Genomic DNA, 17,961 nt, shown 5'->3' with positions numbered 1-17,961 from the left:
TTAGAAAGGGAAAATGAACTTAATTGATAACATTTGATAACCATGGTATATAAATAACCAATTTGAAGACATAAAAGTTTAAATTCATAAAAGTTTGACCATTGTTCCTTTACGTTGTCATGGTCGTGACGTGACATTGTTGATGAAATACAATAAGGAGGCGGGGCTTATAGGTTAGTTGGCGTCATTGACGTATAAAGCTTACGTTTATACGTATAGCTTTATCTGTATAGTAAAGAAGCTGATTGCAGTATAATATAGATTACTATGAGGGTTGAATTTTGCTCATTGTTGAGGGCCTCATGGTTACCTATATTTGCTTGTTTAACCATCTTTTGATTTCCCAGTGGTGAGTTGCCTCATTGGCAATCATACTTCATCTTAGGGCTGTATATAGCCTTCCAAACTTATTTTTTGAACATCACACTGCAATTGCACAGAGGACAATAATTGGTTATAACTTACATTTGTCATTTGTTCTTCTGTAGTAAGAAGCCTGGACAATGGCATACAACATGGATGCAGCGTCTCCATCAAATTAGGAGTACTATTTGTTAACAGTGGCTTCATAAATCTGTAAAATAATAAACACACGATATATACAAAATTTATGGCCATTGTTCATGGTAAAATATCCTAATCAGTTGTTAAACCAAAAGCCCAAATACAAATGGAAATAAATCAATCAAACATTATTACTTCATAATTGACAAATTGTCAGGAATTTTAGAGGAAAGCAAGAAAATTAGCCATCCTAATAGAATTTTGACCAATGACAAACTGACATTAAAAGAACCAAACATTGATTAACTGAAAACTGGATTGTATTGGTTAACTTATGCCATGTAAATTAAAATTAGAGTTTGTCACTTGGAGTGCTTGTAAATAATTTCTATTTGGAAACATACAGACCACAATTTTCAGTAAAAGTAAATCTGTTTCAACTAATATTTATAGTTTTTTTCTTATGTAGTACTGTTACATCACTGTCCCAGGTAAGGGGAAGGTTGAGACCCCCCTAACATGTTTAACCCCACCACATTCTGTATGTATGTGCCTGTTCTAAGTCAGGAGTCTGTATTTCAGTGGTTGTTGTTTGTTGATGTTACATATTTGTTTTTCTTTCATTTCTTGTACATAAATAAGGCAGTTAGTTTTACATTTGTCATTTCAGGGCTTTTTATAGCTGACTATGCAGTATGGGCTTTGCTTATTGTTGAAGGCTGTACAGTGACCTATAGTTGTTAATTTCTGTGTAATTTGGTCTCTTGTGGATAGTTGTCTCATTGGCAATCATACCACATCTTATTTGTATATATACAGTACTTACTTTATATCAAAGTTATGCCACAATGACACAAGCCATGCTTTGTCATATTTTTTCTTTGGTGGAGTTTCTTCTATTTGTTCTGTATCTCTCTGTACAAAATTAAAAAATGTAATTAAAAAGTACAAAATTCTATATGGGAAATTAAAAGGTTTTTCAATATATTTTTTGATATTCAGAACAGCTATGTCACTTATCTTTGGAAATCAAATGGTTTATGTATTGTGGTACAGAAAACAGACGACCATCTGAATTAATTTAGGATCAAGGTCAGATATACCATACTAGGACATGGCTATATGACTATAGACTACATTTGTTTAGTTGAATTATTACTTGAAGTATTATAGTAGATGAGAAATTCATCCACCTAACAAAAACAGCTTTGTGATTATCAACAAGGTGAATAGTCATTTCTATAAAAGTTTTTTTAAGAAAAGAATATTCATCTATCTGTATTCTAGAAAAAAATTCAGAAACATAAAATTGACCAAAGCCATGAAACTAAGGTCAATTTCAGGTTTTTCCTGTCACACCACTGTTCCAGGTTAGGAGGAGGGTTGAGTGCACCCAATCATGTTCAACCCAGCCATATTCTTTTTGTGCCTTGTTCCAACTCAGGGACCTGTAGTTAAGTGGTTGTCTTTGATTCATATCTGTTATTTTTTACATAAAGGAAAATGTTTTGTTCTTAAACTAAATTAATCACACGCGAAATGAGAAAATGTTTACACACAACAGTTAGAAAATCTGTGACAAGTATGATACCCCTTTACAACGAAAAATATTAACTGAAATATACAATTGTAATAATGTTATTTTCATAATTATAAAATCATACAATTAAAACATTAATCAAAACCAAATATAGATTTTTTATAAATATAATTTCTACATCCACCACCTTTAGAAGAAGAGCTTATGTAGTATATGTATTTCAATATAAATCATTTTTGTATTCTACTGACATCTTCATAAAATTAAATTATAACTTTAAAATTTCATAATATCAAGAATGTCATTATTAAAAAATATTGCAAATTTCTTAAAAGGGAAAAAGAAAAAAAGTAATATAAAACAAACTAAGCACTTTACTGTACTATACATAGAGAAGAACATAAACATTATCCATGCAAACAGTCTGATAGTTGTTATATCTTGCAAACTCAGCCAACTTTTACTGCTCTGTTATGACTCAAATGGAAAGTCAGTGTTAGTAGAATAATTTCAAACTTCATCTCACAAGTAGATTTAAGATGATGTGAATGAGACTAGTGAATGTTTATGGAATCATCTAAAATTTTAAAAAGACTGGAGTTTTCTATACCTTTCCAGTTCCGTGTTCAGACATCTTGTAATAGAATGGACAGGGTATATCATCCTTAAAGTTCAGACATAGATATGATTGATCATGCAACTGGCAAATCTATGTAATCTTTTTGATGAGAACTCTTTACTGTAGAATTGATTACACATAGCTTAGATAATCTTTTCCTTATACTAGTTCATCTGCATCCAAATTTAAACTAGATCCACTTTTTATAATATTAACAGATTCTAACCACATTTAGATCCAATTTTTGAAAATAACAGACTTTGACCTTTTCAAGAATAAGTATATACACCAGACTACCTACACGATTTTCATGATAAGATAAATATAAATTTAAGACAGAAAAAAATACATGATAATATGAGCAAATACAAATTCTTTTCCTTTTAGATAGCATTATGATGATTAACTGAACATTTAATGTATAAAGTTTCCATACCGGAAAAGGAAATGCCAGAATTAACTGAGGCAGCACAATAATATGAAACTATTCAAAAGACTACAGAAATCTTAGTATCTGTAAGAAGTGTGACAGAAATGATATAAAAAGTGTGATGAAAATGAAAGTAGGAGTGTGATGAAAATGAAAGTAGGAGTGTGATGAAAATGATAGGAGTGTGATGAAAATGAAAATAGGAGTGTGATGAAAATGAAAGAAGAAGTGTAATGAAAATGCAAGAAGAAGTGTGATGAAAATGAAAGTAGGAGTGTGATGAAAAAGAAAGTAGAAGTGTAATGAAAATGAAAGTAGGAGTGTGATGAAAATGAAAGTAGGAGTGTGATGAAAATGAAAGTAGAAGTGTAATGAAAATGAAAGTAGAAGTGTGATGAAAATGAAGGCTGTGTTAATGAAGTAAAATTATTGGATGCTTAAATGATTGGAATATTGCTCTAATGTCTGCTAGTTGGGGACTTTTACAAAAGCAGGCTGTATGTAGCAAAAGTTTATAAAAGGCAAACAATTTGTTCATTGATTTCAAAATTTCAAAACATTGATTATTGCTTTCTTACTTAAGTTATATTAAATATTTTAAACATAAAATGAAAGATATAAATAGAAATAGAAAAACAGTATTTTGTTATGCAGGATCAGTGAACCATTATTATGAATATCTAACTAACTAAATTTAGCAAATAAGCAAAAAACAAACCCAATGTAATTAAAAATAACAAAAATTAAATAACTCAATACCAAAAAAAATGCCATTCCAATTTTTTTAATTTACTATCAAAACAGATCAATGTCTCACCTGCTTTTATCAAACCCAAAAGTAAGAGTAAGCCAATACCCTCATCTGCACTAATGGTTACTTTCTAGAGGTAACTTTTGCATAAAACGCATTATATTATCAAGCTCATAGTAAAGATGGTTCTGAGGTGGTTATTAAGTTCACAATGGAGAGGGGTAAGGATGAACCCCCTGAAACCCACTGGCTACTACTGTTAGCACACATTGTATATGTTGCTTGGGGGTATGAGTAGGGCTTATGACTACTGGTGTAAAATTGAAGTAGTTTTAGTGGGTACCTTTTACAGACTACTGTTAGGACCAGGAAATGTAACAACAATACACATGTTGTTGGGTGAGGGGGCAAGCACAAATCCTCCTTCTCTGACCTCTGGTGCTATTGAAGTGGGTTCAGTGGTAACCTTATACAGATTACTGTTAGGACCAGGAGGAATTACAATTAAAGAACCTTAGTGAGCACGCTCACATACCCCATGCCCCTCATTGTCATTGGAGAAATTAAATAAGTGAAAGAAAAAAAAATTGTATAAGAAAAATTAATTTCCTGCCAATATGCACATCTAAATAGTATATCCTTATTATCTACAAAATTTCAAGAAATTCTGTTGTGTGGTTTGAGAGGAGTTGGGATGACAAACTGTTGCAGTAGTACATTAAAGTAAATAAGTTCAAAGGGCGTAACTCCTAGAAAAAAAATTGAATCGCAATTTCCTGTCGATATGCACAACTACATAGTATGTCCTTATTATCTGAAAAGGTTTCATGAAATTCTGTTGTGTGGTTTGAGAGGAGTTGCGATGACAAACTGTTGCAGTAGTACAATTATAGTAAATAAGTTCAAAGGGGCGTAACTCCTAGAAAAAAAATTGAATCGCAATTTCCCTTCAATATGCACAACTACATAGTATGTCCTTACTATCTGAAAAGGTTTCATGAAATTCTGTTGTGTGGTTTGAGAGGAGTTGCGATGACAAACTGTTGCAGTAGTTCATTATAGTAAATAAGTTCAAAGGGGCGTAACTCCTAGAAAAAAAATTGAATCGCAATTTCCCGTCAATATGCACAACTACATAGTATGTCCTTATTATCTGAAAAGGTTTCGTAAAATTCTGTTGTGTGGTTTGAGAGGAGTTGCGATGACAAACTGTTGCAGTAGTACATTGAAGCAAATAAGTTCAAAGGGGCGTAACTCCTAGAAAAAAAATTGAATCGCAATTTCCCGTCGATATGCACAACTACATAGTATGTCCTTATTATCTGAAAAGGTTTCGTGAAATTCTGTTTTGTGGTTTGAGAGGAGTTGCGATGACAAACTGTTGCAGTAGTACATTAAAGCAAATAAGTTCAAAGGGGCGTAACTCCTAGAAAAAAATTGAATCAAAATTTCCCGTTGATATGCACAACTACATAGTATGTCCTTACTATCTAAAAAGGTTTCGTGAAATTCTGTTGTGTGGTTTGAGAGAAGTTACGATGACAAACTGTTGCAGTAGTACATTATAGTAAATAAGTTCAAAGGGGCATAACTCCTAGAAAAAAAAATTGAATCGCAATTTCACGTCGATGTGCACAACTACATAGTATGTCCTTCCTATCTGAAAAGGTTTCGAGAAATTCTGTTGTGTGGTTTGAGAGGAGTTGCGATGACAAGAAACAGGACTGACGGACAGACGGACGGACGGACGGACGGATGGACGGGTCAAAAACATTATACCCTCTGCAACTCGTTGCGTGGGGTATAATAATGTACATTTTGTTAGTGGGGGCAGGGGCAAAAATAACTTTACCTTAATTGATTACTGATGATGTTGTTGTGCTAAGCATATTCCCAACTTATTATCCTAAATTATGATGGATCAAGTAGGCCTATCTAGTGGGAGGGGGGGGCTTTAGTTGGAAAAATTAGGTTGATTATATAGTGAACCACTGAAACATGACTGAAGAAGGCCCTCTTAAGCAGTCAGTGGGCCCCAACTTATGAAAACTTCTGGATAGGCCAATTATCTCATGATATTGGGAAAATTGAATATTTGAAGTTTCTCTGTATCTATAATAGTTTATAATACTATAAATATTAACCAAGACTGGAATTTTTTTTAAAATTTACTAAAAACTGATTTACTTTTTGAGATATCAGCAAAAAACTGCAGTTTACCCCTCTGATTTACTAGCAACAAAGGCCATGTTTGTTGATAAATCAAATGCCCCGAAATATCTTTTAAACTATGTCTGTAAGTAACATTCAGTCAAAATTTAGTAATATTTGGTTCATAAGTTTCAGAGGAGAATATATATTATATGTGATTGTTGATGGATAATGGTGTCAGAAAACGCCAGGTGTTGAACCTATCTTTGCCTGAAAAGTAATACCTATGTCTGGCAACACAAGATAATTATAAATATAAATTAATCACTAGCAAGCACAGAAGCGTAATGATGATGAATACCTCTAATAATGGAGAGCCAGCACTAGAACTCCTATCTTCAAAAACATGCAACTGAAAATGGAAAAATGACCAAATACTGTCAAAACATGAACAATGGTGATCTTGTGAATATATCAGTAATTTATAGTCTCCAGAATCCTGCAACACTCAACTCACTAATAACAACTTAAATGTGTTACAATCAAATAGCCTACATTTATCTATTTTCATTTTTAATAAAACCAAACTGTATTATAGATCATCATTAAAATGATTTTTTTTAAGATAACACAAAATGTGAGTTTCTCTAAACAACACATTCAGTCTTAGATTGTATAGTAAATGTAGGTCTATACTGGTTGTTACACCATTGTAAAGTTGTCATTCTATTTTTTAATGTACTTACTCACCTTATGATATGATATGACTGTTAGCCAACATGTTTGAAATATTGATTTAAGAAGTCAGTGAAGCATGAAATGTAGGTTAGTAGGACTTTTATACTAAAAGCCACAAGACTCTTTTTAGGCGATTTGTTTTTCAAGGGAAAAGATTTTTCTCAGGAAAACACAGGACGGAATTTGCTGCAGATAACTGGCTGAGTGTGCAAGATTGGAAAAGTGAGGAACTAAAATAAATCTTACCTAAAATAAACTAAGAAAATATTGTGTTTTCAAATTCCGGAGAAAATAATATAATTTTATCATATTAAAATAGCCTTGGTAAAAAAAGTGGAATCTTCAAATCATTGCCTGCAGTTTAGAAATAGTTAAGAAATAAATTTGTATATCTTTGGGTAAACTATCTTTTACATTTGTGTCTCAGCACTGTGTCAACAGTTAAAGATTAATTAATTTGTTAATTTAAGAAAAGTTGGTTAACTGTGAAACTGAAATATGCTATGTGAATCAAATATAAAAACATCTAATGCTATTTGTAACCTGGAAGTTAGCATAAAGAAGTAGAGAAATCTCATGTCATCAATAGTGAACATCTATATCTATACATAAGCTGATTGTAAGCTTAAAGGAAGTAGCGAAATCTCATGTCAATAAATCTATCTTATCCTTAGAGCCATTCAAACAAGCTGTACGAAGACATGTCCAATTAAAAAATTTCTTAAACCTTTTTTGTACGACAAAACTTAATAAAGTTTGTATCAATAATTTGACAGAATTATTAAACCTTTAGCCAGCATTTCTACAATATCTGAATGAATTAATGTTCATTATAATGTCAAAAGGTTTCACTACTGGTTAATGTCATGCAGTTAAACAAAGAAAAGATGGAATAACAAACCGGTGAAGCGTTGTTGTCATTATGGTTATCCATACTTTGGTAGGTGGCGCCACGACCAGAACCCTGATGATGTATGACAACACATAAATGGGAATATAATATGAGGCGGTAATTGATGTTCTCTAATTTCACTAATAATTGAATGAAACATTCAACCAAAATATGTTCCCACATAGCATGATATAGACCAGAATAAGTTATAATGTAAAGCCTTTGTAAAGGAGATCAAGAAGTATCAAATATATTTAGATTGTTGAAATTTTAATTGGTCCTAAATGACTTAGATTTATTACAAAGTGCTAACATAGTTACAAATGTGTCAACAGAGCAAACAGACCTCATTATCGACTTACAACAAGAGGAACTGTGACCTATTGCTCAATGGTCTTATGGATGTGAAAACTTATCACATGGTATAACATCCTCACATATATACCAAATTTCTAAGAAGCTCTGATTTAAAATTTATTAAAAATTAACGTAAATTTCACACATGGTCAAAATGCTTAAAGAATATATAAAAATTCAGTAAACAGTGGGTTGATAAGTGGGGATGTAAATAACAAACCAACAGTGTAGCAGGCTAAGATGAAAGTTCTATACAAAGTTTTAGAAGATTCTAAAAAGGTTTCATGGGATGGACCAAGGTTAAGCAGAATACTTCAATTATAAAGCAAATCATCAATATTAAATGACTAGTGATATCTGTGTAATTTGTTATAGCTTTAAGTTAATAGAGTTTTATAAATAATATATACCAGTATGAGGCATTTACACAATTTGTTCCATCATGTAAACTTGTGTAATACTCAATTTCACTCATTCACACTCATAAACTGGTACTATCAATATCATTGTCTCATTGGCAATCATACCACACCTTCTTTTTTACATAACATCCATAAAGCTGATAGAGGTTTTTTTAAAGTCTCCAATAAGGTATCTAAAGATAGAGCAAACAATCAAAGAACTATATTTAAGTGGCAGGATGTTCCTGAACATATTTGCTACTGGACATTGAGCAACCAACAACCAATCAATTAACGAAAGGTCTCATAAAACAGCTGAGAAAAGAAACCAAACTTCTTGAAGCATAAGGCTGGCATCCAACCTAAAAATCTGGGAACAATGGAATCGTGAAATAAACATCCTTAGCCCTACACAAGCTCTGTTGACACATTTCAGATCAGAATAATATAATTTTATCTTGCATGTTACTTTACAGAATTCTTAAATACCAAAGCGTAGCACCAAGTTAGTTAGCATTCATGCTTAATGGCTAAAGTTGAGATATAAAAGTTCATTCATATTACAAAGGTTTTAATAAATAATAATTAACATTTTTAAAATGACTATAATATAATTTTTGAAACCATACTTTGTGATTTATTAAAACTGGTATATAGCCAACTGTTTTATAATTGTGTGTTCAAATCTAATAAACACTATGTTGACATTACAATAATTCATTCTATTTCAAAAAAAATTCTGTTAGATTTCCCTTTCTTAAAAATTTATTGGAATTTGTTTTTTATTAATTTAATTATTCGCCCTAAAAATTTACCTCTCTTGACTCTTTTATATTTTTCGTTTCAGCATCTTCGTCAACTCCAACTCTAAAACATAAATTTATCATGATTATTACATTGTAGGAAATTAAACTTTAGTAACATATCCTAATTAATTTCTTATACAATAAGACCAAATCTTTGTTTTGTTCACATAATATCAATGTGTACTTCAATCTAAACATATTTGCTGTTTTAAGAAATTATTTGGTCGTAGGTTAATGTTTAGAGATGTCTCATTATTTTCCCAAAACAAGAACAACTACTAAAAACAGGTGCAAATACTTGTCATAGAATTTGGCCCTCGTCTCATCCGATATGTTCTATATTCATTGCAACTCTTTTTCTGATAGAAGGCCACTGTGTGTGTGTTATATAAAGCTGTTTCAATAATAGGAATCTTTCATAAAATTGAGAATAGAAATGGGGAATGTGTCAAAGAGACGAGACAAAAACCCGACCATAGATAAAAACAACAGCAGAAGGTCACCAACAGGTCTTCAATGTAGCGAGAAATTCCCGCACCCGGTATACCTATGTTATTTTATTTTATCCGGAGAGAAGCGTTGTGTACTGTACTTAGCTAACCACATAAATCCTTATGTACGGTGCATAGCTAAATTGTTATACACCGTACACAAAAACTTTATTTTCAGACTTGTTTATTACCAAAAAAGTTTCAAGGAATGAGTAATCTCAGGTAGGTTTGTGATTGGTAAATTTTATTTTTGCCCTGTATTAGGTTTTGTTCAGATAAAACATGTAAATGTCTCAACAACTGTATCGAAACTGAAAGTTAGTGTTGACATTCACAACTATTTGCACATAAACAAGTTAATTGTTGTTTATTAGAATATCAAAGTTGTTTTATGAATAGGAAAAATCAATGCAAAAATTATTTGGGAGCAGGCATTTCAAATGTTGAGAAATGTACATTGAATATTGATAAAGCAAAACAAAGATTTTCTTTACTGCGTAAGTTCAAAATTGATCATGCCCGCTTGGTTAGTACCTATATCGGCTGTACTGATGATACACAGTGTTTAAACAACATCAGTGTCAAAACTAGAATATGATATCTTGTGTGTATTCAATTGGTCCAGCCAAACTTTAAAACCAAATCTTACTATGAATTAAGTAAAAATTTGAAGTAATTTTGGATTAAACTTTTGCAATTTAATTAGAGAACTTATATCCTTTGAAGAAAGAAAATATCAGTTTGTGATATAACCTTATTGTAGCAATTTTACCTGACCATATCGGGAAATAAGTATTTAGTCGGATCTTAACACGTACTTGTGATTTGGCTAAACCGGTTTTGTTTATAAATATACAAAGAAATGTCAGTGTTCAAGGACTTAATTAAATCCGTATTTCTGGAGGAAGGTGCAAGCATACGATTTTTATTGCGTCTTACACTTTGAGAAGCGAATAAAACTACTTTATTCAAATATTGTGTAAAAACGTTAATTTTGAGCTTTGAAAGTCAAGTGGCTCGAGCATTTTTCTGAGGAAGTTTTAAAAAATTGCAAAAAAATATTTTTACAGTGGGTTAGCTTTCATTAGTCTTCACTATCTATAGATTAACAACTTTTGGTTATATTTATAATTTAGAATCATCATTGAAGGTGGCGGACGATTGCGCAGTTAAAATAATCTATTGATGTGCCATTCGTATGCAAGAGTGACATTTCGTTGTATTATGCGTCAATTCGAAAAAGTTAGAAGAGTATTCTCTCCCCTTAACAGGTTCATTATTTTATAATTAAGTTTACGTTTCTGATATAATTTTGAATAATTACAAAGTGTATCAATTCAATGTATTTCAGTTTTTGTTATTGGTGTATCAAAAACATTGATGTACGAATATAATTTCAAAAATTTGAAACGTTTAAAATGATTACATACCAATATAAAGAACAGTTACTGTTCATCATTTTTGAAAGAGACTATGAATGTCAATCGAAATAATTACCTTCTCTTGATGATAGATTGATTGGGAAATGAACCAGCGTTATCTAATGGTAATCACAGAGAGGGACCGGCAAGCAATTTTTAAATGTAGCTGAATCAACGTTAAAACTATTTTCCACTTTAAACGAATATTACTTTATACAAATATAAGGACTTAGTTAGCTAAATCTACAAATTTTATTAGATTTTATGATTTTTTATTGCAATAGATTAATATGCTACTTATTGGGAACTGCTTCAATATGAAATCATTCCTAAGTGACATCACACCTTACCTTATCTGTAGCCATTGTAACATAGGTGTTGTAAGACCACCACAGAGTATCACAGTTATTAATACTATAAACATGGTGGATGAAACCATCAACATCACACCTTACCTTATCTGTAGCCATTGTAACATAGGTGTTGTAAGACCACCACATAGAATCACAGTTATTAGAACTATAAACATCGTTGATGAAACCATCAACTTTTTGGCAGTTGTTGCTGTATTTCTGATAGATAAAGCATAAGCAATAGCACCTCTTAATCCTGAAAAATATACATTTTCACATTTTATTATAAACTATTTAGAATCTGATAGATAAAGCATAAGCAATAGCACCTCTTGATCCTGAAAAATATATTTTTTATGTCTTTACTAAGTATTAATAATTGAGAATATAAGCATTAACATTTGTAGTTAATTAAAACATTTCTTCTATGCCAATTTTATTTTCACTATGGCTCATCATTAAGTTCATTCAGGTTAATTCAAACTTTTTGTTTGTAGACTGTAGCTTACATAATTCTCTTTCTTCTTACTGTAAACCAACTACTTTTCGCATATACTTTATTTCACGTTTTTCTCCAGCTAGTCTTCTTCACGTCGATTTAATTTCGGGATTTTCTAATTAACTTGATGTAGTATAATAAGTATAGATCCAAGTTATATATATTCGTGACGATTTAATTTGGCATTATTTTTCGACTCGCGAAAATTGCGAAAATTAATCACTAGCGAAATTAAGTTGGTTTACAATTATAGGTCCACTTCATTGGAACTGAAATAGATACTTGTTTCATTGGCAATCATACCACATCTTTTTATTTTTATATGTTATACAGTACACTCACCAGAAAACATCATCATGTGCATGAAGCTTGTCTTGATTTTATTTTTCCTTCCAATGTTTAATAATAGTGATAATGGATATATATTACAAAATCTGGCAACAATAATAGAAAACTGAGATAAGGTTAAGGAAAGTTAACATGCATATATATGTATAATTATCTTTGTTGGTTTTACAATTCTCAACTTAATTGAAGTGTTAATATTTTGTAAATGATAAAATCATATTCTAAACTGTAGGGTTCCCTTTCTTTTAACAACAAATATATTTCTATGTTTTTTTTCCAGTTTTCATGTTTCTTGAAATCTACATCAGATATGCTTTAGAAGAATGGGATCTTTAATACATAAATCTTGTGTGAGCATCATTATATAAAAAGCCTTGATGAGGAGCCTCCAGTAGCATGATCCTGATATATCTACGTTTCAATGCATTTCAGAACCAGTGCCTGAAAAAACTAAAGAGTTCTGATAACATGAAATCAACTTTAAATGATATGAGATAAAGGATACAACAGAAGCAAATATAAATCCTGCATGCCAATACTGATACTGGAATGTAAATATGGAAACTCCAATGTACAGGAATACAAAGTTCTCTGCCAGGAAATTCATCAACTCGAACAGCTGCAAATATACATTATCTTTCTTCAAATAAGTATAAAATTTGTTTTTCATTCAATGCATTTTAAAACAAGTATTGGTTTTAAAACTAATTTGTTTTGTTTAAGTGGTTGATGGCGTTTCCTATTATCAAAACACAGTTTTTCATGTGTAATGTGCAAGCCGTTCTAAATTCCTTAAATAAAGAAGCAACCATGTAATCATGTAGTTTACATTATTGTGTGATAAGATTCTTCATTTGGTTATTATTGTTGTTGGGCATCTGTCTCATTTGGTATATCCCAAACCCTTTCTTTTCATCTAATATCTTTCGTTTTATCTGTATTAACTTTCACCAGGAATACTCATCAAAAAACATTGGGACAGCAACAGGTAAATCATATATATTCTTAATATACATAAGGGAGTAACATTTTCTTTTTTATATAACACAGTGGAAAGTTTATATTCATACAAGTGAGAGGTTTGCCAAGCCTTATAATCTACCATTTTCTACATAAGGTAATACCTGTACTAGTCAGGAATATGACAGTTGTTGTCCATTGGTTTGATCTGTTCAAGCTTTTGATATTACCATTTGATTAGGGACTTTCCACTTTGAATTTTCCTTGTAGTTTAGTTTTTGGGTTTTTATTTGAAATACACAAAGGGGACAACACAATCAAAAGTGAACAAAAGTATCCAACATTTATCTTTTTTTTAACATACCTGCTTAGTTCTATGTTTAGATTCTTCAGATAAATTATTGTATGTATAATGAGCTTGTGTTATACCACAGAACAGGATACCAACAATACCTGAAAATAAACATAAGACGACAATGTACAGTGTTATACCACAGAACAGGATACCATCAATACCTGAAAAATAAACATAGACAACCATGTACAAGGAGAAAGGGTAGGGTACATTATTGTATGTTTAATGACTTGTGTAATACCATAGAACAGGATACCAACAATACATGAAAAATAAACATAGACAACAATGTACAGTGTTATACCATAGAACAGGATACCAACAATACATGAAAAATAAACATAGACAACAATGTACAGTGTTATACCATAGAACAGGATACCAACAATACATGAAAAATAAACATAGACAACAATGTACAGTGTTATACCATAGAACAGGATACCAACAATACATGAAAAATAAACATAGACAACCATGTACAAGGAGATAGGGTAGGGTACATTATTGTATGTTTAATGATCTTGATTCTATCACTGCAACAAGTGTGTTTTGATTACCTTTTTTTCAAATATTTCCAAAAAGTTGTGTTCTTTTTATGTGACGTTATCAGGTATGGTTGCCTTTTTTCAGGACTTCGCAAAAGGGAGATGCAGAAGAAATCAAGAAATTTAACGTCATAATTAAATTTCGACCAATCATTTGCTGAGAACAGATATTTTACTAGTAATGACTGAACTATTACATACCTGTGAGTTCAGCAGCTTCACAAGCCTGGAATGACATGTATGACATCAGAAACAACAAAGCTGTCTCTAACAGCGGGAAGTCTCGTATCTTTGTAAATTTTGTAATGTTATTTTGTTAAGGGAAACTGAACATAATTCAAAATAATCAAATTCATTCTAGTCAAATTGTTAAAAGATACACAGAAAAAAAACTTTATTTATGCAGATTTTATACCTTTTAAATGAAAATTTCAAAAAAAGTTTAAAAGTGTTAAATGAGATAGTCGTTTGAGTTATCTTTTATAAATATTGTTTCCTTTATTCATGTAGTATCTTTATAGATAAGAAGTTGAGGGCACATGTGTTAGTTTCAATAATAAAAAAACAAATCCTGTGCATACCTCAAAATGCTTAATTGTTATACATTTAAAAAACTAAATTGCTTCCTTTAATACTACAGTTTGTAATCCATGCAGACTAAAATGATAATTAAAGAAAATTACAAAGGATATTAAAGCATTAACACATCCTAATGCTGATCCTATACCAAATGCTCCAAGGAATATCTTAGCAAAGTTTCCAATAGACAGGAAGAATGCATCTGCATTGAAACCTTCTTGATTACTCTTCAATCTATAACTATCTACAGACCTGGAAGAAATGTAAACTTGTCAATAAAATGGTATATATCAAATTAAGCATACTACAGCTATAACAAATAGTGCATGTTGAAATGTCTTTCATGCTTTAATTAACAGGATTGAATTTATGTTGAAAGTCTGTAATGCAGAGGTTTTACTACAAGTATCCCATCTATTTATCACAATTAATGATGCATGAAAATGAGGTCAATGTCAGATGAACCATGCCAAAATTCAAACTTAATCTTTGTGTTGTGGTAATAAGTATTGTGTATAAGTTTCATATTAAACAGTTGTATGAGGTTGACAAATTAACAAGACAGGTAGTAGTTAAAAGTAACAGACTGTTGAAATAAATAAAGTTCTGGTTGACCCTGCCATTTTTAGTCATGACTATCATTAAATAAGTATTATAACAACTATGTAGGATGTGGTCTTTCCTGATATCAATGTACTTACGATGATAAAACAATAGCAACAGCATCATTTAAGACGCTTTCACCAAAAATAAAAGCAAACAGATCTACATCAGCCCTCAGATCACTAAATATGGACAGTATCGTGACAGGATCAGTCGCTGAGATTATTGCTCCAAACCAAAAACAATCATTTAGAGTAAACTCCTTTACAATGTCTTTCATAAACCTCGTCAAACCATACATTATACCTCTGTAATATATGAAGAAAGTTTAACTATAGATGTATAAATGCATTCCGAGTAAAACTGATATTAAAAATTACCCAACAATCAGCTACATTAGACTATAAAATAAACATCTCAATACAGAAAAATTTGTAAGGGTTCCGCGGAACCCAGTGTCTCGCCTACTTTTGCTGTAAATCACAGGCTACACAAAAATGAGGAAAAAAATCAATAAAAATATTCCTCTTGATACTATCTTATGATTGTAAGAAGCTTCTGTCCAAGTTTGGTAAAAATCTAGAATAATTTATGAATCTAATAAATGTTTTGAAAACTTTAACTGCAGACTGTATGTAATGTTCACTGGAAGAAAATCTAAGTCCATTTAAAAGTAAAATACAGAAAAAATGGAGTTGTCTTTTTACAAAATTTACTTCTGAATACTATCTAATGATCATAAATAAGCTTTTGTCCAAGTTTAGTACAAACCCAGGATAGTTAAAGAAAGTTATTAAAATTTTAAAAACTTTTACCACAGAGTGAATGTTATGTTTCCCGCAGAAAAACTAAGTCCATTTAAAAGTAAAATACAGAAAAATGGATTTATTTGTTTACAAAATTTACTTCTGGATACTATCTTATGATCATAAACAAGTTTCCGTCCAAGTTTGGAACAAACCAAGGATAGTTTAAGAAAGTTATTAAAATTCTAAAAACTTTAACCTCAGAGTGAATGTAATGTTGCCCCGCAGAAAAAACTAAGTCCATTTATAAGTAAAATACAGAAAAAATAGAATTTTATTTTTACAAAATTTACTTCTGGATACTATCTTATGATCATAAACAAGCTTCTGACCAAGTTTGGTAGAAATCCAGTATAGTTTAAGAAAGTTATTAAATTTCAAAAACTTTAACCACAGAGTGAATATTTGTGGACGCCGCCTACGACGCCGCAAAAATGAGGAAAAAAAGTCGAAGGCTCGACAAAAACAGGAAAATCTTTACTAAAAACAATTGTTTTCATCAGGTTTTTTTTCAATTTTTTTTCTTCTTGTTTATATTTTGATTTTTAAGTATAAGAATTATAAATGTATTATGCTGCTTGTAGAGATAAAATATTTACAACATACAGAATCCACATAAGCAACAAGTTAACGTTATACTTTAATGTCTTTATGATATAAAGTTTTAGGGCAAGACACATTGGTGGCCTTCCACTGTTTTCTGCTCTTTTTCAGGTTGTTGTCTCTTTGACACATTCCCCATTTCCATTCTCAATTTCATTTTTAAACTAACGATATATTCATAACAAAGCTTTATAACAAGCCTTTCCAATTAACGATATATTCATTACAAAGCTTTCCAATTAACAATATATTCATAACAAAGCTTTATAACAAGCCTTTCCAAGTAACGATATATTCATAACAAAGCTTTATAACAAGGCTTTCCAAATAACGATATATTCATAACAAAGCCCTATAACAAGGCTTTCCAACTACCATTTTACTTACCCAACAACTACGCAAGAAATTGTTGTTCCTATAAATGCATATGCCATTATGGCTCCTAGATTTTTGAAAAAATGTCTCTGAAAGAAAAGGAAAGTAAGATTAAATGTATACTTCTACCATTATTTCATATATTTATTTAGCATAATTATTATAATAAACATGTAAATCTACCATAACAAAATTCTGTACACCTGTATCCCATTAGTACTAACCTTAAGTGGTGGCTTAAGTCATCATATGTAGCCCAATATGGCTCAAAAGTCGTCTGTTGTTTTTTCGTGGTGTTGGGTCAGTTTTAACTGACAAATACCCCATATCTCAAATTATTCATATTGTAAATTTCCAAAGTATTACAAAAAGCATTTGTAATGCAAGCAGTATGACTTTTAATTATTCCATTTATAAATTGATACAGTATGTTTGTTTTTTTCTACATTGGCTAGATGTATAGGGTGGGAGGTCTCACTAACCATGTTTAACCCACCTCAAGGTGCAGGATTTTCAAGCTTTGTTGAAGACCCATTGGTGGACGCCGACTATTTTCAGCTCTTAGGTTGGGTTGTTGTCTCTTGGACACATTACCCATTTCCATTCTCACTTGTCTAATTATAATTTGAATTAATTTTACATACCCTTTTCATACTGTAGCCAGCTTCAAATATGATAAACGGCAATAAAACATTGAAGAAAAACTCAGGATCAAAAGTCACCTGCAAAGGTAAATACAAATTTTAATAGAATCCCAACACCTTGTTCTGTGGTAGTCTTTATTTCAAAAAGAAATACTAAATCAATATGTTTTGTCATATTTTACATAAA

General features: G+C 31.0%; 1 protein-coding gene across 9 annotated transcripts in view; it reads right to left on the bottom strand.

The window, feature by feature from the left end:
- The window catches only part of LOC134712798 (sodium/hydrogen exchanger 9-like), a 44,569-nt gene that overhangs the window by 21,495 nt on the left and 5,113 nt on the right, over positions 1–17,961 (bottom strand). For 6 of the 9 annotated variants that reach the window (XM_063574678.1, XM_063574677.1, XM_063574673.1 and 3 more), the window contains 14 exons: positions 17,775–17,852; positions 17,143–17,219; positions 15,445–15,654; positions 14,852–14,995; positions 14,366–14,466; positions 13,626–13,714; positions 12,807–12,920; positions 12,296–12,407; positions 11,557–11,710; positions 9,199–9,250; positions 7,635–7,697; positions 6,357–6,407; positions 1,331–1,419; positions 466–574 (listed from right to left, as the gene is read on the bottom strand). In XM_063574678.1, coding sequence (XP_063430748.1) covers positions 466–574; positions 1,331–1,419; positions 6,357–6,407; positions 7,635–7,697; positions 9,199–9,250; positions 11,557–11,710; positions 12,296–12,407; positions 12,807–12,920; positions 13,626–13,714; positions 14,366–14,466; positions 14,852–14,995; positions 15,445–15,654; positions 17,143–17,219; positions 17,775–17,852 — 1,443 coding nt within the window. The remainder of the gene's footprint in view (positions 1–465; positions 575–1,330; positions 1,420–6,356; positions 6,408–7,634; positions 7,698–9,198; positions 9,251–11,556; positions 11,711–12,295; positions 12,408–12,806; positions 12,921–13,625; positions 13,715–14,365; positions 14,467–14,851; positions 14,996–15,444; positions 15,655–17,142; positions 17,220–17,774; positions 17,853–17,961) is intronic. The other 3 variants (XM_063574679.1, XM_063574680.1, XM_063574682.1) reach the window with 3 other exon arrangements.

This window comes from Mytilus trossulus, chromosome 3, assembly GCF_036588685.1.
Source record: "Mytilus trossulus isolate FHL-02 chromosome 3, PNRI_Mtr1.1.1.hap1, whole genome shotgun sequence".
Classification (NCBI taxonomy): domain Eukaryota; kingdom Metazoa; phylum Mollusca; class Bivalvia; order Mytilida; family Mytilidae; genus Mytilus; species Mytilus trossulus.
Note: the sequence above shows the minus strand (reverse complement) of the source record. Positions and strands in the feature narration are given on the sequence as shown.